Source organism: Balearica regulorum, chromosome 1 (genome assembly GCF_011004875.1).
Source record: "Balearica regulorum gibbericeps isolate bBalReg1 chromosome 1, bBalReg1.pri, whole genome shotgun sequence".
Taxonomy (NCBI): Eukaryota; Metazoa; Chordata; class Aves; order Gruiformes; family Gruidae; genus Balearica; species Balearica regulorum.
The window spans coordinates 194,279,309-194,307,230 of NC_046184.1; the positions used below are offsets into that span (position 1 = coordinate 194,279,309).

At 39.4% G+C, this 27,922-nt stretch overlaps 1 protein-coding gene across 9 annotated transcripts in view; it reads right to left on the minus strand.

The window, feature by feature from the left end:
* Positions 1 to 858: 858 nt before the first annotated feature.
* Positions 859 to 27,922, minus strand: part of FRY (FRY microtubule binding protein) — a 253,474-nt gene continuing 226,410 nt past the window's right edge. For 6 of the 9 annotated variants that reach the window (XM_075742053.1, XM_075742052.1, XM_075742047.1 and 3 more), the window contains 9 exons: positions 25,011 to 25,174; positions 23,821 to 24,010; positions 15,356 to 15,505; positions 14,407 to 14,505; positions 13,875 to 13,958; positions 7,895 to 7,912; positions 5,019 to 5,129; positions 2,892 to 3,085; positions 859 to 2,301 (listed from right to left, as the gene is read on the minus strand). In XM_075742053.1, the coding sequence (XP_075598168.1) occupies positions 2,043 to 2,301; positions 2,892 to 3,085; positions 5,019 to 5,129; positions 7,895 to 7,912; positions 13,875 to 13,958; positions 14,407 to 14,505; positions 15,356 to 15,505; positions 23,821 to 24,010; positions 25,011 to 25,174 (1,269 nt within the window). In that variant the 3' untranslated portion in view covers positions 859 to 2,042. The other 3 variants (XM_075742046.1, XM_075742051.1, XM_075742054.1) reach the window with 2 other exon arrangements.

The window sequence follows — 27,922 nt, forward strand, 5'->3', positions numbered from 1 at the left end:
GTGGTCTGAACTCATGGCTGATCCTGCTTCAAAGTGGAGATTGGACTAGATCACCTCCTCAGGTCCCTTCCAACCTGAATTTTCCAGTAGTTCTGTGATCTGTAAAATGTCCATGATTTTGCCAAGGGACAGACCAGATCTCAGCTTTCACCAACCACTAAAATTTTTGCAGACCACCACAATTACAGTTCTGCATAGTTTTCAAAAGTGAAATACATAGCTGAAATTTGAAGCCTTCGCTAACCATTGTGGATTATTTTATTCAGAAAAATAGCTGTGTGATTTGCCTTGCATCTATTTTGTCCTGCACCTACAACTGTGCTGCAGAGCTTTGTGGACTGCAAAATCAGAAAACCTGTAAAAGTTGATTCCACCCATTTTATGCATTGATACAAGTATCAAGTATTCTTCCAGATCCATATAAAATTGTGCAACCATTTTGAAAATGAAAAAGGGGTAAAGAGGAGAGGGCTTTACTGGATTCTCAGAGCTGAGGCTGATACAGGAGGCTGGACAGCTTTTCTTTTACCTTTAGCATGAGAAAAACACCTAGTGAAACCCAACACTGGAACAAATGGGACCATTACTGATGTTTTTAACAGAAACAAACCTTCACCTCCGTTTTGGATTTTTTTCATCTATGAAACTGCTTTAGTCAACGTACTCTTTCTGGTTGAGTTGTAACTACAGACTGACCAAATAATCCTTACATTTCTCACTGGTTTCTTTCAGTATAATGAACGGTTTCACCATAAACGATGAAAGAGATGTCTCTTGGGGGGCTGCTGATCATGGATATCATCCGCAACGGTATAGATACAGACAAGAACGCAATCTTCACAACAAGCACATACTCTGTTGTGATTATATATGACTTTTATATTTTAGTTAAATGGATGTACTGATCCAAATATCAACCAAAGTTACTTCACAAAAACGGTAAGTGTATTTACAGAGTGAATAAGTTACATAGTTGTTAGAATAAAAGTGTCTCAGATGTGCAACAGATTTACATGCATACATTTAACACTGGACAGCAGTTAAATGTAAGAAAGAACATACAGGTATGACTTTTATATATACATTACAAATAAAATAAGACATCTCTTTAAAGAAACAAGAGAACTTGCATTTCACGTTAATATTTTTACTTTTTATACTCAAAATTTGTATTAAATAAAAATATGCATGCATAACAGTTCAAAAGATTTGACTCTGTGATGGGACTTTCTCCTACAAAATGGTGAGTTAAATTAGATCAACCATCCTTTAATAGTATAAATATATTCATAAAAGCAACCCTCTAGTAAAAAGCAGCCAAGGTCCTTTAAAAAAAAAAAAAAATCTACCAAGACCATTCATGATGCTTGGGGGCCTAAGAACAGACCTCTGCAATATGATCCAGTACCTTCAGAGACAGTAGCCTAGTAACATTAGGAAATGTACTTCATAGCAGCTCGTTGTTTTAAGATACAGTAATCATATTCAAATTACAGTGTACACTAAACTGTAGTCCATTTACAATTTGTTTCATATACACAGGCTCTCAGCTTTTGACCAACAAGTTTGCGAGATTCTGTGGCCAGCTTCATTCTGCCCATCTTTCACTCAACCAAGTAAGAGAAAAAAGGAAAAAATGTACAAGCTTTTTTTTTAACAAAAAATATTATTTTGTGAAGGAAACATTGCACTTTTGCCAACCTAAAATTAATTTGCTATAAAGGAAGTACTGTTCAGTGTAGTAGGCTTTGGTATGCAATGGAAGTCATTTCTTCAGTAGTGAGTTGCAGTTGCTCAGTGAAATGCTAACTGATTTTTGTGCAACAGAGAACAAAGGATGTTGTCCCAGATGCTCTATGCTACCTTTGTCCTTACAGTATTGCTACACATTTGAAGTTCAGCCCATATCTTTTTAGAAGAAATCCTAAATGTAACAAGAGCGAGTACAGTTTGACCAAACCTTTGTAAGGCTGAGAAGACATTGAGCCACCTCACTCCAACAGGGCAGCGCTCCCAGCTTGCAAGAGGACACAAGAGTCCTGTCAGAGACTTGTGCCGGAAATGCTGGCGTCTGGAAGAAAAGTATTGATGACCCGGTAACTCTGAGCTCTGCGAATCATATCGCGGATCTCTATATTCAGTTCCATTAATTTGGTACAGATTTCAGTCAGGCTCTGGTTGGAGCCCACCAGTGCATAGGTGCCCGTCTGACCCAAGGTTTGGTGCCGGAAGTAAATGTTCAGTAGTGTCTGGACTTCATCGTCAGAGCTACTTCCAAAGATATCATTGGGCCACAAAATTCTGCAATCAAACAGGAAAAGAATGTGCGTATCATTAAGGGTTTATTAGCACAGATGGAAACCAGGTGATAGAGATCTCTATAAGGAGAACTGACTCGCACATGCTTAGAAGCCAAAAGCAACTCACTGTTTTACGCTACTCATTTGTTACTCAGACTCTGGTATCAGGCACAGAAATCACATAAAAGCGCAATTCCTATTATCTAAAGAAAAAAGCTTAAGAAAACTCATTCAAAGAAGTGAAACTGGGCTGAATGTTAGCTGGTGCCAGTGACATACACCTGTAAGGAATTAGCTCTTTACATAAAAAGATTCTCAAGAGCCTCATAAAAGTACTTCCTACCTACACAATGTAATGAAACATCTTCACTGTTGCAAGCATACATGTTTGTATTACCAATTTGATATTGTTACTTGTGGCACACCCCTGCAAAAGTTAGTAATATTGATGCCCCCATGTACCTTGTGGAAGCACATTAAATTAATGATGCTGACTCAGCACCCTACATTTAGTATAAAGTTAGGAAGATAATAAATGCATGCTATTCTAGTAACAGGAAAGTCTAATATGAGCCATGTAGCAAAACTTGCCTGCATTCTCTTATTTGTCGGACGGCCTTAACAAGTTCATTGTTTTTCAAACACTCCAGCATGGACTGAATAGCTGCTTCCGTGGAATTGAACGTGGGCTCAGATTCCGTTGTCAGAGGCTCAGCTGCGATTGCAGCAGTAGCGTCCTTAAGATTTTTCTTCAACTCACTCAGTTCTCTTGACATATTTAACAGCTGTTCCAAGGAGAAAGATGAGAGATGGGTATTTTCATTCTCCATAGGCACCACAGGGAGTAGGTATTTCAAGTCTGTTCTCAGTACTACGTTAGATGCACACATTAGGAAAAAGACCCCATTCTAACACAAGGACATTTCTTGATCTCTCTGCTCTGTACCATATAGGGAAAACACAAACTACAGATTTTTAAGCTTTGTGCTTCCTTTAACCCTGTGTTGTATTTTTGGCTTGCTAAAATGCAAGAACACACCTAAAGAACCTTTTATTTTTCACCCCTGCTACTTTTTTCATATCATAGTGGAAAAGTTTAAGACAACATATACTCCTCCTAGCAAAGATGTTATTTATTTACAAACCACATGCAGGATCTGATATGATTAACGATGGACAGGAATTGTGTGACCCTTTGCCAGGCCGAAAAGTTAATATGGCACAAGGCTCATAAATCGTTCATTTCTAAAAATCTACCTTTTCATGCTAAAAATACCACTGTCACGTGAACTAACAATGGAACCTCCTTTAAATAACAGGCTATGGCTCCACCAAAATATGCGAATTTCATAGTGAAACAGCTTTTCCTCACATCATTGTTCCCCAGGTCTGTAGGCTGCATTATTTGTAACAATCTAACAAAATTGTAACTGTGAAATACAGTTACAGAAATCAATCTTCTTATACGGAACACAAAATAGTCTAGAATTTAGAATAAGACTAGGTGCCTACTGTCCTGTCTTTAGCAGTGAAGAGCCCAGTCACAGCACGAGCCAGCCTTCAGAACAGTTCCTTAAGATACAATAAGTTTTCAAACTCTTTGTACTGCTACAGCACATCTGATAAAACAAACCATTTCCATTTATAGGGAATCTGTAAACTACTAGAATCTGTTATAAAATGCATTTCATAGCTTGAAATTTTGTTTCACAGCTACAAGCAAAGTACAGTAACTTCTTCCCCTGAATAATTTAAAATATAAACACCTTACCAGGGGAGAAATATATATGGAATGGCAAGTTATTTTACTATCTTTCCTTAAATGATGATCATTCTACTTCAAGTGATCACCTCAAAGATATTTCAAAGTATTGTTGAAAAGAAACTTGAATAATAGTATTGTTCTTGTGAAATGTTTTTTAAAGTAAGATACATAGCTTTATCTTTAGAAACATTAAATTGATTTTGATTTGTTTCTCCAGAGACCAAGATCAGGCGGTACACTTGCACTCAATCTATAAAGTAGTTCTACACTACATGCCTTTGCTTGCTCAGGTATGAGAGGATGCAAAACCATTTAACAGCCGTTTGTCAAAAACTGCTGCAGATGTTTCTAGTATAGTGCACATGCAACAGAGACAGTTTATATAGCTGGAAATTATATACATTATTCCAGCAAAACCCTTAATTTGGCATCCATGTTAAGATTAATTTACTGAATTATTTTGTTACTGTCATGCTAACAAGTGCTCCTGGTCTAAGTGTCTCTACAAAGTTTGGTAAAATCAGTGATGATCTAGAAAAAAGGTATTTTCTGTATGTGTGAAGAAGGCTCATTTTCCTTAAAAATTAAGGCCTCAATTAAAATAGAAATAAATCACTTGCAGATGTTCACACAGTGTGAGCCCTCCCTGCAGGTAAAGTGTGTGAATGAAGTTAAGATTCCATGTATCATTCTAGTTTGTTACCACTAACTAACTGAAATGACTTTCAGAGACTGAATGTATAAAAGATCCCAGTCTCTGAAAGTACAGTCAATTACAAAAAACCCAGCATCTTGGCTATATTTTAATGCTGGTGTATTGAAAGGTTTTATCTGCAGACCTGATAGTCGGGGTGAAATCATGTCATCTTTGGTGCAAGACCATGGAAAGAAAAATAAGAAGGTGAAGGTAAAGAGAAGTTTTTCAGTGTAAGACTCTGTAGTTTGTTACATACCTCTGGCATGGAACTGACTTCATGCACTTGTCCGATAAGTTTACAGTAGGACTGAAAAAGCAACAGCAGCTGGAAATGCAGTTTATATAATCTCTGACACAGTTCCAGTTGCTAAGGAAAGATTTGTAGGAGAAGAAATAATTAATAAAGATCAGTGATTTGGGATTATTTTCAATAACTAATAGAACACATTGAGATAGTTCAGTTCTTCAAAAAACATTATTTTACTGAAGTATTATCACATACTATTTCAGAAAACAAGCAACGTTCTTTCTTCTGCAGGTAAGTCATACAAGAAATTGAAAATCAAAATTATAATGGCTAGCTCTCATGTAGCACATGTCAGCGCCAATCTCAAAGCAGTTTATATAGGTTAGCTTCACCATCTCCAGTTTGCAGCTGGAAAGCAGAGGCAGAGTGTGAGGGAAATTACTTTGCTGTGTAGAACATAAAACTCTTTACAACTTCAGAAATTGTCAAAGACCTCTTCTGAGAGGATGGAAATCCAGAGAGAAGCAATGAAGTAGTTGTTCAAGAGGCTCAAAACTCCTGCCTGCTTCTCTGAGGGGAGAGGAAGAGGCAATAAATGGAAATGCCAGCTCTGCAACTTAAACCTCAGCTCATGGATTTTCCACCACCTTAAAGAAACCATACAACAGATGGACAGAGTTTCACGTGTAACAGGACATCTGGCTTCTACAGTTTATTCTCCTGGATTAAGTAGATACTGTTCTATGAATATTGTTTCTTCCAGTGTAATGCACAGCACCACACACAAGGTGTCAGACACATGGGCGTAACATGCGATGGGCACGTCTGCCAGCAAAGTCAAGTTGCTGTGGTCGTGGTCCTGGTATCCATGTGTCTATCAGGAGGGGGAATCTCATAGTTCTACAGCTGGATCATGGTGAGGAAGGGAGGAATATTTAATCTTTGGCAAATTATGGAAGAAGTGAAAATTCTGCAAGTGCCAGTCAGGCCTCCTGACGTGTTGGCAGGAAGGCCTTACAGACTGCAAACTCTATTTGATTTGTCCTCTCTTACAGACACAGTGAGCAAGGGTGGGCTCAGTCATCTTTCCATCTCCTTGGAGGAACTAGAGCAGTTTTATGCCAAACGTGGCAGAAAAGAAGATGCTATTAATGATTTTGCTTCCTTAAAGCACTCCATACAACGCTGAGCTACCAGCATGTACTTCAGCTATTTGCTGAGTTGGGGTCTGTGCAAATGCCAGCACAAATACTAATAAAAAGTACTTTAAAAACATAAGCATTAATTTGACTGAAGTGTTTGTTTACATATGCTTCAATATATAAGCACCAGGGTTTTTATTAATAAGCCAAATTAGAACCGTGTCCTTAGCATTCCAGTTCCCAAAATCTCTGTACCAGCCAGACAAGGCTGGGGGGGCTGAGGTCAAAAGAGAAGGGTGGAACAGTCACCCAAGGGCACTGCCATAACCAGGCGGAGCTGGGCTCCTTCTGGAGGAAGTTTATGAAGGAAGGTGCCAAGCCAGCGGGTACCAGCCTGGCAGGGTTCATTCTGCCGAAGGCCAGGCAGACCTCAGTGTTGGTCTGCCACAGCAGCAGAGGTCAGCACTGTAAATTCGCCTGGTTGGAGCTCTGTGCTGTTGTGGCTAAACTGTTTCTGGTGTCTGATATGTTTAATGTGAGTAGGGTCAGAGTGTTCCCTCCCCAATGGAAGGGAGGAATCCCACCAGACCTGACAGGACAGCAAAGAGCCACAGGAGCTGAGAAGGCCCAGGAGATCCATGGTGGGGAAAAAAGGGAGGGAACGATGTGTGACCTGCTAGGACAGAACTGACCCGTGGGCAGGGAAAAGCCTATCGGTGGCCAAGAGAATGAAGAGGTGGGGCACGAGGGACGCTGCCTGTTAAACACATCTGTCCAGAGGCCATTCTCTGTAACTGAGGCCACCGAGCGCTGCTAAGCTTGCATCTGCATGGCAAACCTTTCTCCGCCCAAAATAAGGAGTGACTGTTCAGATACAACCTTCTGGGAATGGCTCTGGCTTCTGGCTCCTCTCAAACCGTGCCCAGGCACGTCAGGGGCTGGCTAGTGCCCCAGCCAGGGAAAGTGCGAATGTTCACCCCTAACGCCAGCCCGGGGCGCACGCTTGCTCCCTGCTCCCGTTTTTACTTCTCTAGCAGGGACACAGCCCGAGGTTCTCCGGTAGGGATCAAATTCACTCTTGAATGGCAACACTATGACGAAGCAGTTAAACACACATATACTTGAAGTTGTCAGGGAGTTAAAAATTAATCGAAAACCAGGACATAGCATAACATAATTAAAGGAGAACAATAATTTGGTTTCACCCTTCTGGCTGCTAACCTGAATGAAGACAAACTAACGTCAAATTGAAGACTTGAGTTTGACTCACTCAGTATTTAGTTGCCATATCAAGCAACTCAATTTTTTGCTCTTCCTGAATAAGTATTAGAAACAAATCATGGTGAAACCATTCATCAACATGTAAACAAAAACAATTTTAAACACGACAACTATAAATTGTAGTGTTTCATTAAGACAAACTGAAAATTATGAATTTGAAAATAACAAAAAATTTTATCTTCCACTCCAGCATATTATATCCATTCAAAGACTTGTTTTTAAAAAAATTTATGTAAATGAGCACTTAAAACAGCATATGAAGGTGTCAGAATTTTGGCACAGTATTTTTAGATTTCACAAAACACACTTTAGTAAATTATTTTAGTTACTGCATGTAGAACCACGTATTCTAGAGGAAAATTATAACAAAAAAAGAAAACATGCTTAGAAGTAAAACAGTAAAATTGGAGTGTATTAGTCCATCTACAGATGGACAAAGAATATGAAAGAACTTCAACTTACTGCAAGAGATTCCATTTGCTACACAGCAAGCATGGCACAGGAGAAAAGGAAAGGAAAGAAAGTATAGTGTCAGTGTAATGCATGCAATAAGAAGCACAGCCCATCTTTAATGGCATAACTTGTCAGCAGTATTAGCAATGCTTGCCTCAACCTGATAACTGGTTGGAAATATCACATATAACATGCACAGCACTCTTAATAAAATCAAGCTCTAATTCTAATGGTAAATTCCACTTTAAATGTCCTCAGTTAGATCTTCAGATTTATTAGTTTTGATTTATCCCACTCAGTAGCTCAGGAACTTACAGTGAAATTGTGTTAGAAAACTCTTGGAATAATACTTTTATTTGAATTTGCTTTCTGTTTTATTAAAAAGAGCTCATATCGCAAAGTACCCCCAAAATTAGGCAGGGTTTTCAAGTGATGAACAGAACTGAACATTGTTATTTATAAATATTTTGCAATTTATAAATAATTCTATTTTTGGATGTAATAGATCTAATGAAATTTCCAGGATAAGCTTTGTGACTGCTGGCTTTATTACTTGGCACATTACAATGGAAACATTTTGCATACAACTTTTACATTATGACTATCATAAGAAAAAAAAAATCCATGGAAAATGTCAGTTTGGTTTCACTACATGACAATCCCACAAGTTGAGACAGCTTTGTATTTTTTCCTCTCACCAGTAATGATTCACTGATTTGTAATTCCGGAGCTATTAAAAAGCAGTGTAAGTCCTGTTGCAATAGTAATAAAAATTCTAATTGACCTACATTAGCATTTCAGAGATTAGGGGACTAACTTCTCCCCCCCCCCCCCCCAAAGTGTGCCTCTTTGCCAAGAACTAACATTTACACTCTGTGTACATCTAATGCAGCTTTCCTTATTTTATATATATTACATTCTCATGACATTTTAGGTGAATAGTCATCATGTAAATGCTGTAACTAACACACACAATGACATCTGCCCAGTTACTGCCTGATGTCAGTGCATATACACACACAGTGTTAATAAATATTTGGAATTCTTATTAAAATGATTTACCTTACCATCAATACAAAGGCAGCAAACACAGAAATGTGAAATAATGCTGACTTTGTACAGCCTAACAAAGTATTTCAGTCTGTCTTCTTTCCATGGACCTTACTATTAAAAAATATATGAAAAGTATTGTCCCAAATTCTGCACTACTCTTCTATAAAACCATACAAACTAAGCTTTAAGCTCTTGTGATGTTTAATTTTATGCCTTTAATGTTGCTTGAATAGTTTTTTTCTTCAATTTAGTACTCTTGAAAAAAACCCCTTTACATCTTGGCTTCCACGCAGTTCATGTAAATTAAACTTTGTAAAGCTAAATTCAAGATAAGAAGAGGACAAGAGCAGACAGATCATGGTGCGCTAGTAAATTCACAGGTGTGCTGGCTTGTGTTTTTCAAATCTTGTTTGTCTCTGACTTAAGCTCCTCTGAAGTTTAGCATGCCACCAAGTTTCATTTGGACTTACAAAAATACTGGAATCCACATATAATTTCTAATTTGCCATGGAATTTACTTTAAAGAAGAGGGCTGGGGGATGGGAGGAGCAGCAAATAAGTGAATTCCATGGTCCTTCTTTCCAGAAAATACTGTCTTCTCTGTACTGCTTCCAAAACCAGGGCAAACAAACAAAAAAAAAAAAAAAAAAAAAAAAAAGAGTGGGAAAGAAAATATATCGGATGCAAAATCTCCCTAAACTACTTATGCTCAAATCCACATTGCTCTACAATTCCATGACTGTAACTTCTCTTCCTCTCTCTTTTAGCATAAAATGAAATATTCCTTGGAAGTTGAAAAGACACTAATTGTTGGGCTAAATGACATTTATTTTAGTCCCCAGCAGCAAGGGCTCAGGTGGAATGATTCCAGCCTTCACTCTTCTCAATTTCTAGTTTCATTCCTACAGTAAGGGAAGTGTTGTTTTAGATTAGCTCATAAACACTACACAATTAGTAGGTTTGGCAGCTGAAAATACTGAATGTTTAGAGTAGTTGGATCATTTGCACAGTCCTTTACGCAGCTAGTAAAAGCTACACCTAAGAGGGACACGTGCCCTAGCAGCAACATTTTGCTTTAGTTTTTTTATGGAGACAGGGAATTAACTGTTCTGTACTATTAGCAGAGCAGGAAGATAGCAAAGTAATAATCTTTAGATCACGGGCCTTCTTGCTTTTTACAAGGAATCATTTTTACACACTGAAAAGAGATAAGAGTTACACAATTATTTCTTAAGACATAAACACTTTGATGGCAACACAGTCTTTAGTCATTTATTGGCACAGTAGAGTCCCACCGTAGCAAAACAACTGCTGTGTGCAAGGATTTTTAATTGCGAGTGCATTTTATTAAGGTATTCTATTTGACTTGACATTCCAGCAGACAAAAGCTTTTCCCACAATCTAGGAAAGTGGGTATATATATATACAAATTTGTGTGTGTGTGTATATATATATATATATATCAGAGAGAAAAAGAGAGATACGGCATATACTGTGCATTCTTAAGTATCCAGTGGACTGGAAGGATAGTAGGAACTATTCTGTCTGAAGAAATCTAAACCAGAGCTGTTCCTCCTTTAGAAAAGCTGCTTACCCCGGGCCAATTTTACCTCATTGTCAATCCACAGATCTGTGAAACAACATTCAGATAATTGATTATTGATTATTAAGAATTTCTAACTTAACAATGAGAGTCACTGTGCCTTGAGCTTTCCTGTAACTCAACTCAACTGCAGATGACTATGGTCCCAAGAGATACACTTCCAGTCTTATTGGTGGCCTAGCGTAATTGAACCTTTCGCCGCAGGGAAACCCACAGAAACAGGAACATTCTGAATTTTTGGGGCAAATTTTTATGGGGTGCAGCATGTTTTAAATATTCATTAACAGTTTGAGTTTGCAAAGCTTACATCCATTAGCTTGTGGTGAGCTTTGGGATAAGCAAGGTTTAAGAAAGGTGTGTACTGACTTTGGACTTACAGAGTAAACTGAGTGTCTCATTAGGAGATAAATACTGATTGGAATTAGCAGTGGTAACTGACACGAAAAACAGGATCTTTCATATTTTCCAGAACCACCCTCCTAACAAAACCAGTCTTTGACTCGATTAAAAACATCTCCATTCAGTAAAGTTGAAGAGTGTACTGATAGCTGTGCTCATCTAAGACTGTTACACCTGGACAGACAGCATAATAGTACGTGCGGTTATCTTGTATCTCCTTTGTCCTTGAGACTCTGTTGCTCAATGTGGCATCAAAGCTCACAAATGACAGACAGATCCAAGTCCTGTAATCTGTTGCACGAAGAAGGGGGTAAAGATATTCTGGGACATGAAGCTTTTACCTAATTTCAGAAAAGTTGCTAGCTTTAGTAACTGACCCAGACAACTTCTATTTCAAGCTTCTTTAATGTTCTTTAAGCAAGTTTTTGCCTTTGCCCATTTTCAGTAACAATGATCAACAAATCATGGCCAATTATTTTGAACAAAGATCTGATTAGAGAAACTGGTGCCAAGTTAGTTACCAGCATCAGCAGGCGTTTGTGATGCAATCGCATGTGCCAATGCTGTATTTGGTCTTATGTCTGTCTTGTCTGTAGAGGGGACTATTTCCACCTCAAGCTTTTTACCAAGTGGGGAGTTGTGACAATCTAAGATTTCTGCCTTCTGTAGTGCAAGGTATTGATTTCTCTTCCTTACAATCATTTCTAAAACAAGAGTAGCCTGGGGTTGTGCTTAGCTAAGCTAAGTCTAACCCTCAACGGATTTAAGAGTTTAGGCAGGTTCCCTTGTGACTACCACTATAAGACAGATTTTTTTTTTCCCTACAATTATTAGATTCTTTAACCTTTCAGGTTGAGGGAGGAGAGGAAAGGTCAGGAAACAAATACTTGTCAGTCTAGGAGTAATTTTTCCTTGTCCCTTCCTAATCATATTTCTTCAGTTTCCCTGGACTCTTCCTCCCATTACACTTTTGTTGAATAAACAGAATGTTCCCCTGGGAAGAGCTGCTTCAATTGACAGGTGAATGAGAAGGGGAAGAAAAGAAATATGTCTGTTGATCAAAGACCTACCAACCTCCAACTTCCAAGGAATAATGCATTTTGGGATGAAGGAACAATGCTGGGGAGAGACCAGGGATTCCTGCAGGAGTGAGAAACCCTTCTTTTTGGTCTGTTTGATAAGCAGTGAGAATACTAACCCCAGCTTCACAAAACACATTTAATTCTGAAACAGAGATCACCTAGTTAAAAAAAAAACCCCACAAGTGGAACATGACATTTATTAACTTTTAGATGCATTTAGGCCAGCTATATGAGCTCACATCACAGTTTATTCCTTATCCTCAACATTCTCTCTCCTCTACTTTTAAAAAAAAGAACCAATGTAGACTATTAGCAAGATGTGTGATCATCCCATTCTATGGTTTTGCAAAAGAGGGACAAAGAGGGTAAGTTAAGGTGCATGCAGCAAGGTATGTAACACTGCAGTCTGAAGTCAGTCTTCAGGGTGTTGTGCATCAATGGGAAGAGAAAGCCGATGCACGTTCCAATAGTTACACCTCCCCATCTATACGTTATCTCCCTCTCCTGATGGACTTGCAGGAGAGGTAGTAGCATGTGTTCCAGGTCCTTCTGGTTTAGATTTGAGAACAGCTCGCTTGTAACTTCCTTGTACACCATTACAACTGCAGAAGAGACAGTATCTTATTTAAACGCATTGGAAGGTGCCTCTAACTTTTGCTAGTGCCAGTGCCAGGTGGGGGAAGACTGAACAGTTTTCCCACCACCTGTGACTGCAGCCAGAGGATTTATTAGCAAATTAGATTTGCTAACAAGGTCAAGGAAGCCAAAATGCAGAGGTGGCAAGGATTTGGGATTCTTGGGAAATGGCATAAAAAAAAAGAAAAATCAAGGGAATTCAAAGACAGAAAGACAAATACATAGAGGTGGGAAAGAGATGTTAAGATAAAAAGAGAAGTAAATAAAGTGAATTGGGGGAGAAGACAGACAAACTGAAACCAACATAAGAATAAAACAAAGTATTTGAAAACAATGGTTACAACAGGCAAATGTGTGTTCTGAAAATGTCATCATTACTTTTGTAAGTTAAAATACATGGAAAGAGGAGATGCCACTTTTTTCTACATGCTGTTGCTGCTTTCTGATTTTGGTTAATTCTCTCCAGCCCCCTCTCTTTCCCATCCCTCCATTCTTTTTCCCCCAAAAGAAAAAAAAAACAACCCACAAAATAACCACTAAGATACCAGCTGTCTCCTATACTTAGTATATCAAATAACAGGAATGCCTGCTGATGGTGCTGATTTCCGAAAAGATTGATTTCTTAACTGGAATCAACACACTAAATATATATATATAGATATAGATATACATATGCACATGCATGTAAAACTTTTATTCAGATGTGATAAAGAGATATTTTGCCTTAGCTATAAATACTTATCTACAGCATGAACTATTTCACTGGCCATTTTACAGTCATTATTTCATAACTACTCATCTAAGTGGATTTCAACCAGGCAAGTATTCCGGTTGGGCAGACCGAGTCTCCAACAGCTGTGGATACAAGGAGTGTAATGTGGAAGCACGGTACACCTGGAATGATTTTCAGAGACACTGTGCTGTGGGGAAACTGCTGCTGCAACATCTTTCTAAAAGGGAGAGCACACAGGCAGGATTAGTTCTGCTTCCTTATCTAGATTAGGAAGGCAGAAGTATTGCCTGTGAATCCTTCCCATTTCCTGTGGCCAGGACTGAGGCAATAACAATACCTTCGAGCCTTAAGTGTGAAAATTGGGTTATGCCCAAGCCCAGCAGAGAGACAGAGAGGAAGTACTGCAGGCTTTTGTGGGTCTGAGAACAAGATAAATCACGCATGTCACTTTATAGGAGAGAAATAATACTGCTCATTTATTACCTTCTCTTCTGAGTCCCCTGGCTGGCAGGTAATAACTCCATCTCGTGAGCCTCCAGCAAATGTTGCTTTGCAGTTTGCAAGCCACTGTTTTCAGAGAGAAATTAAAAGAAGGTATGAATAAGGCCTATAGTTTGATTTGAAGAAAGGTAAGCAGTACGTTAGTTTCACAGCACAGCATGTAAACAAATAAAACTTTGCAAGTGCACTTTTTATTCACATAGATTGTGACAATTTACTTTTTGACTGTAATTTTAAAAGTATAATCTTGATTTCTATTAGTATTTGAATTGTATAACCCAAGAAAATTAATTAGGAGAACAGGAGAAAGGAGAGACCAGGAATATTAAAAATGCCAATGATTCTATTTTTTTAGTTCTGGTTCATATGTTCAGGAAGAAACATTTAATGAATCCAGTATCTGAAACATGCTTTTCTCCTGAATATTAAAGAGATCTGAGTGTATCTGCAGTCTCCTGACATAGCATAAGTATACACAGGTACAAACCCAAGAACATAACATAATGCAGCATACCGAGAGCGTTGCTTCTTTCCTGTTGTTGTATGTGTCCAGGTACTCCTGCAGTTCTAAAACACTGAACTTCAGCTTTTCAAGAAGGCCACAAGAGAGCAGCTGGAGAAATGAAATCAAAAGGGCTAGTAAATGTCACTGTAAAAGAATAAAAATATTAGCAGAGTAGAAAATATAGTAAAGATCTTGCAAAAGAATACTTAGATTTACAGATAATAATACTGAAAAATATTTGTATTTGTGCAAAGATATCCATAAACAGGATACTATACTGAAAACTCAATAGCAAAAGTTGCACCTATGATCATGTGGAATTGAAATCGTGTTCTGTGTTTAACAGCTTTGCAGAGGACTTCCCTAAAATAAAATACAGCACAGAGCTTAACCAGTTAGTCTCCACAGCTCTCTGATGATGTAAGGCACAACTCTTCCACTGTCACGGCAGCAGCCCTGAGACTACACTCTGTAAGTTCCTACCTCCATACTTCTGTGTGAGGCCACACTGTCCTGATGCTGTTGGATAAACCTGGGCCAGAATGAAAACGATGGGAAAGGCCATCTCATTCATTCCCTAATATATATTTTTATCATCCAGCTCACATCTCAGTTGACTGAAATGAAATCATTAAACATACTGCCATCTTTCATGCTGAACTATGTAAAAAATAGCTTCTCCTTCTCCATTTGTGGAGCCAACTGGGTCCGGTAGGCACCTGTTTTATACTGTTTTTTGGCACGCAGGCTCAACACATTGTAACTATTCTATGATTCTATATTGCCCATCTGCCAGTGCTTACCTAATAAAATAGTATGGAAAATTAATGGAAATATGGTTAAGAACAAGAGATAAAAATTAGAGATAGGAGGTGTTCAGGAGTTACTCAAAAGTGAAAGAGCCAGTAAGATAAGACACTGCAATGCAGCACACGCCTTTTGAAAGGAATATACTCACTGTTTCTGCATCTACAAAAAGGGTGGGACATTCTGAACATGATGTTAACATCTGAGAAGACCTCACAAACTTGGAGCCTATTCCTCGCAGGTTGTCTCCCAAGTAACTAGCTGCATCGCAGGTTAGGAAGCAGAATCTTTTCTGAATATTCTGTAAAGCAAAACACAATTTATCACATTCTTTACTCAAGTACAAGCTTCTTTCCTTTGTAAACAAATGGCATGCTTTTTTTTTCTTCACACAATAACTTGCAAAAGAGACCATCTGCCTGTAGAGAACTGAATGTCTGCTCAGGGATATTGAATAGTAGTTACTATGCTGGAGACAGTGTATAGCGGGGCAGCTGTGAAACTAATTACAGAATTCATAATAACCTACTACTGAAATACATTCTTTCTTGTAAAGATGATTTAAGGCTTTATAAAGCCTTTTTGCCCACAAGTAGCTTTTTTCCTTGGCTGTACAGAGTTAACAGAGTTGATCAGCACGTTACTTTTTCTGCCCATTCCGGGCATTGTTTTGTTAGTATTCCATGTCAAGCAGCTAATCAGATAATATAATGGACATCCTAATGCCAAACAGCAACATGGAAAAATCAGAAAAAACCCTTTTGTTTTCCCCTGTGGGAAAAACCTTCTTACTAAAACTTTCCTGCTGCTTGGGAGGACTCCAGAAATACTGCATTGCATCCGGGAATTATTCTTCTCAGAAGATTTTCTTGGCGTTTTGGGTCCTAAACCAGTCTAGTCTTCCAGAAACATTCTAGTGCTGACACTTTCTTTTCAGTGACTAACATATAAAGTGAATAATAAATAAAAATAATAGTTCGGTCTTGCAGGAACTGAAATAATGCTATTGATAAATACACAGCAGGTTTCCTGCTGCCAAAATATATCTCACTAAGGCCAACTGCTTAGCAGGTGGGAGTAACATGAAAATATTTTAATAAATAAAAGTACACAACATTTTTATATGATTCATTTCACATTACCATAGGCATTTCTCTGAGGAATGTAGGTTAGGATCGATACTATGGTAAGGACGCCTCACCCAGAAGAATTGCTTCCCAAATACCAGTCTGGATGACAGACTTAATAACTGCCTGTTACTGCTCCTACACTGGAGCATTGAAGTCAAGTGCCTAAAATTGGGTGAGCTGAACTGAGATTTTATTGATAATAGAAGTTGTTGGATTGAATGATTTTTTAAAAAAAGCTATATAACTCCTCATATTGTAGGTAGAGTATACACCATCAGTAATTTATTAAATGGTGAAGGAGAAACTTCCTCTACTGACCACTTTCATAACTGCTTATTTGTGGATGTCTCTGTACAGCCTTTGAGCTGGCCATCTGAACACACTGAAGATCAGCTATACCGACACTTCTCTTACTATACACCTTACTTCAACACAGAAACAAAGCGCTATATATGTTACTCAGCACATGGTTCAGATCCTCTGCTGCACTGAGTCTACAGCAGAGGCAAAGGGCTCTTACTAATTAACTGCCAAACGAGGTAAATGATTATTTTTATGAGCAACTAGGAGAATCGAGAATCGTCTGAATCATAGGGCTTGGTTACAGCTGAAGATTTACTACTGTGAGGTCTTCTGAAAAGAAAGATTCAGTCTAAGTCTTAGTGAAACTGTTGCTGACAACTCTTCTGGCAAAGGAAAGAGATCTTGATTTGATCTTAAGTAACAGAAAAGAACTAGCTGAGAATGTAAAAGTGGAATGAAATTTAGAAAGTCAGATTATGGAACAGAATCCAAGAGATGTTGGTTGAAAGGGACCTCTGGAGAACATCTGATCTAACCTTCAACTCAAAGTGGGACTATTGCCAGTGCTAGATCAGGTCAGCCACGGTTTTGTCTAGCTGAGTCTTGAAAGCTCCAAGGTCAGAGATTCCTCAGGATCTCTGGGTTTAGGTGTTGCAATGCCCTCCTGGGGAAGAGTAATTTTGTTTGTGAATCTAAGGCAGTGAAGGAGACAGACTAAAGAAATAATACAATTGCCTTCAACGCATTCAGAATTTGCAGGAAAGAGCCCCTTAGAAATAACTTCATGGGGAAAGGAGATCATGAGAGGTAGCCATTCTTTTAGGATGGAATTAGAGGGCAGAAGTACATTCTGTACTACTGAAAGATAGACAATATATTAAGACATACATCTGGTTAAATCACAAATATTACACTCAGGCAAATACTCATGCAAAAAAAGAAGAACAGAAAGTGAAACTGTGTTAAATGACTAATTTGGGTACCAAAAATAGCATGGACATGTAGACATAATAATCAGAGAGGGACATGCCAAATAAACTAGTAAGAGAAAGTGAGAATGTCAAGAAGTAAACTAGAAATAATTAAGAGGAAGGCCAAGGAATCTCAATGGAGAGAAATAGCTATTAATAGATGCTATTGAAAAGACTGATGTGTTTAATGCCTTCTTTTGCCTTATTGCTCCCAGGAAGGGTGTCTGTGTACAGGTGACAATGAGACATCTATGAAAACTCAGGTGAGAACAGATCTTGCTAGCAAGAGCTTGGATATTTTTACATCTTGGCAGATTAGGGAAATTCATGCTATGATAGTTACAATACTGGCTAAAGAGGTCTAGGAGCCATAACAAATATCTTTGAGAACTCACATAACACAGGGTGTTGTAAAAAACTTGAGGAGGAAAGTGCTTATCTCAAAGAAAAACAAGAACAAAAGAATTAAACACGAAGTTCAGGAAATGGGGGAACATATAACAGATGAATAATAAGCAGTACAGATTTGGTCAGAACAAATCATGTCAAACTCTTTAATTTTCATGAAAGGTTACAATTTTCTATTAGGAGGAGAAGCAATTGATATGTTATATTATATATTAATCCCTTTACTGTCTTAGAAGTAAGGCAAAGAAACCCGGTCTAGAGGTAACTAGGTGTGCAAAACTGTATGCAGAAGTTAATTATGAGCAGCTCACTGTCTAATTGGAAAGATAAATAGAGTAGGATTCCACTGAGGACTGTCTCAGGCACTAACCAAGTCATTAATGAAAATACTGAATAATGGAATATGCAACATGCTTATTAAATGCATGGATGATTGAGCTGCAGGGGCTGCAAACTCCTTGGAAGCCAGGATTAGAATTCAGACTGATCCTGATAAGCTGGAGAAGTGGAGTAATGGTCTTCAAATATAAGCAGTAACTGCAAAGAAGAGAAGTACCACTGTACCATGGCAAGAAGCCATGGGCATAAAACACAGAAAGAGAAGTTTTCAAGCAATAAGGAGAGAAAAGTATTGGACTACATTACCTAGGAACGTTGTGATGTTCCACCTTAGCCTAAAGGTTAAGAACAGCTGGAATGAAAGCTATAGTTGATCCTGTCCTGGGCAAGATAAGGACATGAACTCTTCAGGTCCATTCCAGCACACATCTACTCATGTATTTTAACAGTTGTAGTTTATTTTATGAAAATAACTTCCTCAAAGCATTTCAGTCATGGCTTCATCAAAAGCTGACCAGTCGACTGTTTAGATGCAAGAAAACATATTCTTCCTTTACTGCTTTCCTTTTCAGAGATTCATAAAAGCAATAATCAATCTACAGCTAAGAAGAAAACATTCTTGAACAGTGTTTTAAAGTATTAAAATGTGTAACAGCCTGTACTTTGGTATCTATGTATAGTACTTCATTAAATATATTTATTTTGCAATTACACGGACTATCAGTTCTATAAGAAGTTATCATCTCAGCTACGTCCTTCTGGGTGCAGATTACAGTGGCTGAAATCTTTCAAGCAAGGTCTGAATACAGTATATATTTTGTGAAATGGTACTACTGTGAATAATAATGCCAACTGCCAGCATATTATGAATAGGTTTATACCTGCATATAGTCACTGTACTTTGTGTCAGTGTAAATAATAACAAAATATTCTCAGAGCGTTTTCTTCTTAACCTCAGGTTTCCTCTTCTGGGAAGAGGATGTTTCATAACAAAACAGCTTGATTGTGGAAACTACTTGCTAGGTCTCAAATCTACTTGTCTTGGAACTGGCTGATCTGCTGAAAGACATTTGATTTGACGGAATACAGAGAGGCAGCCATAAAGATAATCCAGAGATCTCTGAGATATGACTCATTTACAGGAAAAGTATTTCAATAATTTCAGAAATTTTAAACAAGTTTAGCATGTTGTAGGAAAACATCCAAGATACCATTAACTTGATGCAGACTGAAATGTAGGTGCCCTGGAAAATGCACTTCTTTCACTTCACCAAGTATTTAGTTGACAGACTGCTCCAAACAAGGATTTTGTTTCACAGTTAAATATTTTGCCAGTATTTTGCATCCAAGGCTAGCACATATTGGGCTTGTTTCTGAAACTTCCTGTTGGTGAGGGTCAAAAGACTTTTCAGTTAGCGGATGAGTAGCAAAGTTTGATGGTGCAAACACAATACAATTACAGACAAGGTCCCAAACAAAACGTCCCAGCCCTGAATGCTATTTCTTTCCTGAAACCTGTCTCATGGCCGCATTCACAGCCCTACTAACACCGGGGCTGCAGGTTCCTCTAGGCACTCAAAAACTCCGAGGTGCAATTTAGAATCTCTACGGCTGTTGACCAGCTTCGAGCTTCAAAACTTAAAACATCTTACGAAAAAAATAACGGAAAATAATACTCCTATATTTTAACCCTGAAGAGGAGATCAAAGCTATTTTATAAACTAAAAATACGGCTGTGACTCTGGCTAGAAAATTCTGGTTTGTTGATACTATTAACACCTTTTTTTTTTTATTACTGTTATTCAGGTTTTGCTGTTACTGAAATTTTTTTGAGAGCAGTATTGTATCTTTCTTCTCCAGTATGAAATGAAGAAAATGAGGAGGCTATCTTTTGAATATAGGGCAAGCGCAACAGGAAATGTAGCGCATGCCAGGATTTGGAGTTAAGTAGGTGCTTTACAAGTAATGTTTAGGTCTTCCATTACACAGTATTATTTATTTAGTTTTCAGAAGTGTGACACCAGTTCCTTTTCACCTCTTCAAAGAGAACAAAAGGGACAAATAACTCTCAGAACACTTGAACAGGGCTATTAACCACCAGGTCAGGGCAGAAAAGCTGAAATACACATCATGAAGAAACATAGGACTAATTTTCAAGGTTGAACTGTGCTGCACTCAAGCCAGCACTGGTTTTTCCCTTCAAAATGGCTATTTATCAGGATGCCTTATTGGCATTACAGAGACGTGGTGGGATGGCTCCTATGACTGGAGTGTTGGGATGGAAGGGTACAGGCTCTGCAGGAAGGACAGGCAGGGCAGGCGAGGAGGGGGTGTTGCCCTCTATGTCAATGACCAGCTGGAGTGCATGGAGCTCCACCTGGGGATGGATGAGGAGCTGACCAGAGCTTATGGGTCAGGATTAAAGGGAGGGCTGGGGCAGGGGACATCATAGCGGGGGTCTGCTACAGGCCACCTGACCAGGGAGACCGAGCAGATGAAACCCTCTATAGGCAGATACGAGCAGCCTCACGCTCACAAGCCCTGGTCCTTATGGGGGACTTCAACCACCCTGACATCTGTTGGAGGGACAACGCAGCTAAGTGCAAGCAATCCAGGAAGTTCCTGGAATGTGTTGATGATAACTTTCTCCTCCAAGTGACAGAGGAGCCCACGAGGACAGGCCATGCTGGACCTTATTCTCACCAATAAGGAGGGCCTGGTAGGGGATGACAAGCTCAAACGCAGCCTTGGCTGCAGTGACCACAAAATGGTGGAATTCAGGATCCTCAGGGCAGCGAGGAGGGCATGCAGCAAGCTCAGGACTTGGGAACTGGCAGATGAACTGGACTTCAGGAGAGCAGATTTTGGCCTCTTCAGGGATCTTCTTGGTAGAATACCATGGAACAAAGCCCTGGAAGGAAGAGGGGCCCAAGACAGCTGGCTAATATTCAAGGGTCACCTCCTCCAAGCTCAGGAGCGATGCATCCCAACAAAGAGGGAGTCAAGCAAAAACACCAAGAGGCCCTCGTGGATGAACAAGGAGCTCCTGGGCAAAGTCAGACAAAAAAAGGAAGCCTCCAGAGGGTGGAAGCAAGGGCAGGTAGCCTGGGAGGAATACAGACAAACTGTCCGAGCAGCCAGGGAGCAGGTTAGGAAAGCTAAAGCCCTGATAGAAATTAGTCTGGCCAGGGATGTCAAGGACAAGAAAAGCTGCTGTAGGTATATTAGTGAGAAAAGGAGGACGAGGGAAAATGTCGGTCCCCTCCAGAATGAAACGGGTGAACTGGTTACCCAGGATATGGAGAAGGTTGAGGTACTCAACGACTTCTTTGCCTCAGTCTTCACTGGCAAATGCTTGAGCCACACTGCCCAGGTCACAGAAGGCAGGGACTGGGAGAATGCAGAACTGCCCACTGTAGGCAAAGATCAGGTTCAAGAATATCTAAGGAACCTGAAGGTGCACAGGTCCATGGGACCTGATGAGTTGCATCCACGGGTCTTGAGGGAACTGGCGGATGAACTGGCCAGGCCTCTCTCCATCATATTTGAGAAGTCCTGGCAGTCTGGCGAAGTTCCCACCGACTGGAAAAGGGGGAACATAACCCCGATTTTTAAGAAGGGTAAAAAGGAAGACCCAGGGAACTACAGGCCGGTTCAGTCTCACCTCCATGCCTGGCAAGATTATGGAGCGGACCCTCCTGGAGACTATGCTCAGGCACATGGAAAATAAGGAAGTGATTGGTGACAGCCAACATGGCTTCACTAAGGGCAAATTGTGCCTGACAAATTTGGTGGCCTTCTATGATGGGATTACAGCGTCGGTGGATAAGGGAAGGGCAACTGATGTCATTTACCTGGACTTGTGCAAGGCATTTGACACTGCCCCGCATGACATCCTTGTCTCTAAATTGGAGAGACATGGATTTGATGGACCACTGGGTGGATAAGGAATTGGATGGATGGTCGCACTCAAGGAGTTGTGGTCAGCGGCTCAATGTCCAAGTGGAGAATGGTGACAAGTGGCTTTCCTCAGGGGTCGGTACTGGGACCGGCACTGTTCAACATCTTTGTCAGCGACATGGACAGTGGGATCGAGTGCACCCTCAGCAAGTTTGCTGACGACACCAAGCTGTGTGGTGTGGTCAACACGCTGGAGCGAAGGGATGCCATCCAGAGGGACCTTGGCAGGCTGGAGAGGTGGGCCTGTGTGAACTGCATGAAGTTCAACAAGGCCAAGTGCAAGGTTCTGCACGTGGGTCGGCGCAATCCCAAGCACAACTATAGGCTGGGCAGAGAATGGATTGAAAGCAGCCCCAAGGAGAAGGACTTGGGGGTATTGACTGATGAGAAGCTCAACACAAGCCGGCAGTGTGCGCCTGCAGCCCAGAAAGCCAACCGTGTCCTGGGCTGCATCAAAAGAGGTGTGACCAGCAGGTCGAGGGAGGTGATCCTGCCCCTCTACTCTGCTCTTGTGAGACCCCACCTGGAGTACTGCGTCCAGCTCTGGGGTCCACAGTACAAGAAAGACGTTGAGCTGTCCAGAGGAGGGCCACAAAGCTGATCAGAGGGCTGGAGCACCTCTCCTGTGAGGACAGGCTGAGAGAGTGGGGCTTGTTTAGCCTGGAGAAAAGGCGACTCCGGGGAGACCTAATTGTGGCTTACCAGTACCTGAAGGGGGCCTAAAGGAAAGCTGGAGAGGGACTGTTTATGAGGGAGTGTAGTGACAGGACAAGGGGTAATGGGTTTAAACTAAAAGAGGGTTGATTTAGATTAGATGTTAGAAATAAATTCTTTACTGTGAGAGTGGTGAGGTACTGGAACAGGTTGCCCAGAGAGGTTGTGGATGCCCCCTCCCTGGAAGTGTTTAAGACCAGGTTGGATGAGGCTTTGGGCAACGTGGTCTAGTGGAGGGTGTCCCTGCCCGCAGCAGGGGGGTTGGAACTAGATGATCTTTGAGGTCCCTTCCAACCCAAACCATTCTATGATTCTATATGATTCTATGATTTAAAGGAATGCCTATAAGGCACCCATATTTACAGTGGTGTAATGTTTCAAGGAGGACACAGTGTGCAGCTAGAAAAGACATGCAGTTAACTCTGGTGGAGCACTGCCGAAACAGGATGCAGAAGAGATTCACATGGTATGAATGAAAATTTTCAATTTTTTTTTAACTGAAAAATTTCAGTACAATTTGCATTGTACTGAAGAAAAAACTCTTTAAAGTGGATCTGCATTTTATAATGTTATCTCCAAACCTGCAAGTATGAGATACATACTATTTTTATGACAAAAGTGGTCCTAGAAGCCAGTTCTGCACGAAAATCTAGTACAGCAATTCTGAAGCATGCAAAATTGCAGTGGTTATATACCTAGCAGTTCATTACTGGTACTACTATCAAGAACCATCCTAATAGTCACACACAATCTAAATATTTTGATTTTGTGTTTTAAACTTATTTTCTCACCTTAAACAGGGAAGAGAACACATGAAATGTATAAACCGCACAGGAACCATCAGAGTCGCACATGAGCTGGTTGATATGACTACGCCAGGCTTCTTCTGCATCATCACATGCTGCTGGCTGAAATGCAGCAAGGATGGCAGAAAAAAATGGTGATGGAGGAGGGGAGGCATTTCGATCAACGTCTCCAAAACTGAAGAAGAAAAACAAAACAAACCCAAAACTGTAATGAAAGGAGAATACCCAGAAGGTGGCAGATAAAATATGCTATCTTGAGACATAATCACAGGACCAATTACAGCACCTTTCTAAAAATACTCATGAAATTTCAAATTACTTTTGAAGGTTGGCAAGGTGTTGGCTGCAACGAAAAAATAGAGAAAATGAGAAAATGTAATAGATTGGAGAAGATCCATCCCTTCTCCATGCTGTTCTTAGGACAGAACATTATTTTTGCACTCCATGGTCAGTGAAACAGGCTGACTACCGTTTTTAAAGGGTACTAAGCTAGTTGATCTTGTGTATTATCCTTGAGGATGGAGAAATACTTCCTATGGCTCCCAAAAATAGGAACTGTGATTCTGAAACATGTGGCACATAGACAGAGAGAGGGCTTCTTTATATATCCTCATTCTCTTTCCTTTCCATAAATACAGGCTAATTGCAGTCTAACTCAACATCCAAAATCTGAAAGAGCTCGATAAGGCATGGAAAAATCTTGATGCCTTGTTGCAATATATACTGGGGTCCAGCCATGCTCACCAGCAGCCTCAAGAGTATGCAGATGGGATTTTTGACAATACTGTGACTTCCTTATGACCCATAAGAAATCAGAAGGATGAATACATGGCTGATCTGTTGAACAGCTAACTAAGCAGTATTTCCATTACTGTGAACCTTTAAAAATCCTTTTTTTTTCTTCTTTTAATTAAATATATTACATATATAAGGACTAACTGCATATATGTAGGTACATATCATATCTTGTTTTTCCTAGAAGGAAAATCTTTGGGGTTTTTGTAAGTTGTGTCATAATTATGCAGGTAATTAGGGCATTGTCTTCTCTATGCTCTAAACTGATGAAAATTTTGTAACTCCTGTGGCCAAAATAGCCATTCCATTAACTAACACCTTGTTACCACTTTGTTATATACTATAAAAGAACTTTTATGAATAATAGCATATACAAGTACCTAGCAAGAGCAAATTGTTCTAGCCTGTCAACTTTCTCTTCAGTCTCTGTCATATCCAGACTAAGGCTATCACTGCATTCAAATGCTCCAGGGAGTTCGTTTGTAGACCCTGAAAGGTCATCCTCGTGGACTCCTATATCTTGTTCTTCATGTACAGCTTCAACCTAGGAGAGTGAATGAGGGTGTCTTAGAAAACAGCAAATTAGTAAGTTCATTCCACTAATGAATAGAAAGCATTTAGTGAAAAAAAAACACCTGACATTTAACAACATGTTAAATTACACAGATATAAAGCCATAGCTTATAAATGACATGAATCAAGTTACACTTAAAAAATATTGTATTTGCTTAACTTGCTGTTTTGGATCAGTATTATTTTTAAGGCATTTCTTCAACTTAATTTGTCTAGCAAAGAACTTCAGACTTCAAAGCATTTGGCAACATAGCAGGATAGTATTTTTCAGGAAAAACAATAGGGTTCTTGTCAGGCTGTCCTTGTCACTTATGACTGTATAGTGTCCAAGGGTGTATTAAAGCCTCTCAAAATACATTGAAAACAATCACTGGAAGACTATATGCATGCTTAGAACGGAGAATTATTTTTAGCATGTCATTTACATAATAACTTCCATTCAAGAGGAATCCAAAGCATTCTACAGGCCATTAAAAGGACTATGCTTCTGTCATTTTCTTTCTCTTTCATCCATTAGCACCTAAAGCTCTTGATTTCTTTTTGAAACTTTCCAATTCCTCTTGTATTTTTAGTCTGAACAAATTTTGTTTCAGTTTTAATCATTTGCCTTTTGTCTGCATCATCCATAGCATCTCTGCTCTCATCTTAACTAGTGTGATCACTAGCTTTAATAGAAAATAAGTTTAACTAATTTTCTGCCATTAAGAATAATACCTGCATTTTGGCACCAAAACATTTGAGAAGAGGCCTACTTAATCACTCTGCTGCTCTCATTCACTGCCTCTATTTGAGTCACCATCCCTGGAGGTAGTTAAAAGATACATAGATATGGTGCTTAGGGACATGGTTTAGTGATTGGACTGGCAGTGTTAGGTTAACAGTTGGACTTGATGATCTTAAAGGTCTTTTCCAATCAAAATGATTCCATACTTTTATATTTAAAAGTTGAGGTGATATTTTTGTTTTTGCTTATGATGCAACAACCAAACATTTTTGTTCAGCACTAAAGAAGTAACAAAAATTTTCCTCTGCATTGCTGATATACCATCAGCTCTCTGAAAATAAGAACTCAGAGGAAAAGAGAAACAGGAAAGAGCTCGGGTTTTGCGTTATCAAATTAAGTAAAAATTATTTAGGTGAAGTTCAAATTTTCTGACTAAAAATTGGATGACTTCTTCCTTAAAATAAATACAAACCCAGGCATTTTAACTTTGTTTATACTGACTCCAATTTGTTTTGAGTAAAAATACAGAAGTATACATACCAGAAGAAAAATATCTTTGAGACAAAAACCACTAAGGCAGCATTATGTGTAAAGTTTAGCAATTCAACCATTTTTGTAACTCTGGCAAATCCCTGGGTTATGTATTTCACCAATACCAAATCTGTCTCAGGACTAGCTGAATTTGCCTGTCAATCCCACTAGAAACTGCTGTGATTTTACATTCTTCACCTATTTACTTTTTTGAAAGCTTTTCATTTTTTGATGAACACTGATGCGTGGGTGTTGGGACATTAAAGAAATTTTCACAGTAAAGATTCCAAAACCCCAAATGAAACTCATGAATTGTGATTTGCAATTCTTAATGTACCTACCAGTAGCTATGGCAGCTGGATGCATGAGATTAGCTGCAGTCACCACCTGCAAACGTATCTGTTCTGACTGCAGCTTCCTGAACTGAAATTCTGCCAACTTCTGCTGCTTATGGTTGTTACATGGCAATTTGTCTACCACCAGTTGTTTTGACAAATGATAAGGAGTTTACCTTTTCCACAATCATTATTTTGAGAGGTTCCCCTCCTTTCCTATCCTTACCCACACTTCCCTCCTCCTGTCCTTTCCTCCTCCTGGGGAGGTTTCTGACACAAACAATTTGTTCAATATTCAGCACAATTCCAACTTCCTTTTCTATGATCTCTTTACTAGAAGTTTCCATTACTTCTGTTATACGTCGTGCTAGTAGTAACGTATCAATTTTTTCGTGTGGCTGCATTTGGAGGGGACCAAGGGCAAGAACTGGAATGAAAGTCAATGATTACACAGGACATATTCTTCCCCTGCCCCATTCTCCTATACTGCTCTTTCTGCAGAAGTCACTCAATTTAGACATGACAGAGAAAGCTTTACTGGTAAGGCAACAGTGTCATTAAGCCACTAACCCACACACACTCCCCAACCTGCCCCAGATCATATTTGTGGAGAGACATTGAGAGGAGTAGGTTGATCTGATCTCCCACAAACAAGTATTATCAAACAGAAAATTAAAGAAACCATCCCCACGTTGATAATCATTTACCAACCTTACTCTATGTTCATCTTCTGATACAATTGTCTGAAATAAACTGTGCTGAACATGGCTGCTGTATCCTCGCAAATCCTGCCTCCCCACCCCCCAAGATGGCTTAATATTGCAGTCATGAATTTAAAATTTCTGAGTGTCTGCCAAAAGGCAAGAACTGAATTCAGTGCACACAACTGTACAATAGGTTCCCACATACAAAAAAATCTCAGAGAATACACGCATACACCCACCACATGAGTTGGCATATTGTTCTTTTAAATCAGCATGAAGAACAAAAGAATATACCCTTGGGGTTGTAACTTGTAGCCAGTTCATGAATTTGTCTTCCAACGAGCTTGTAGTATCTTGGTGCATAGGTAGTGCAATATACTTAAGAAGCAATCAATAACATCTTTTAATGAAGAAAGCATAAGTAG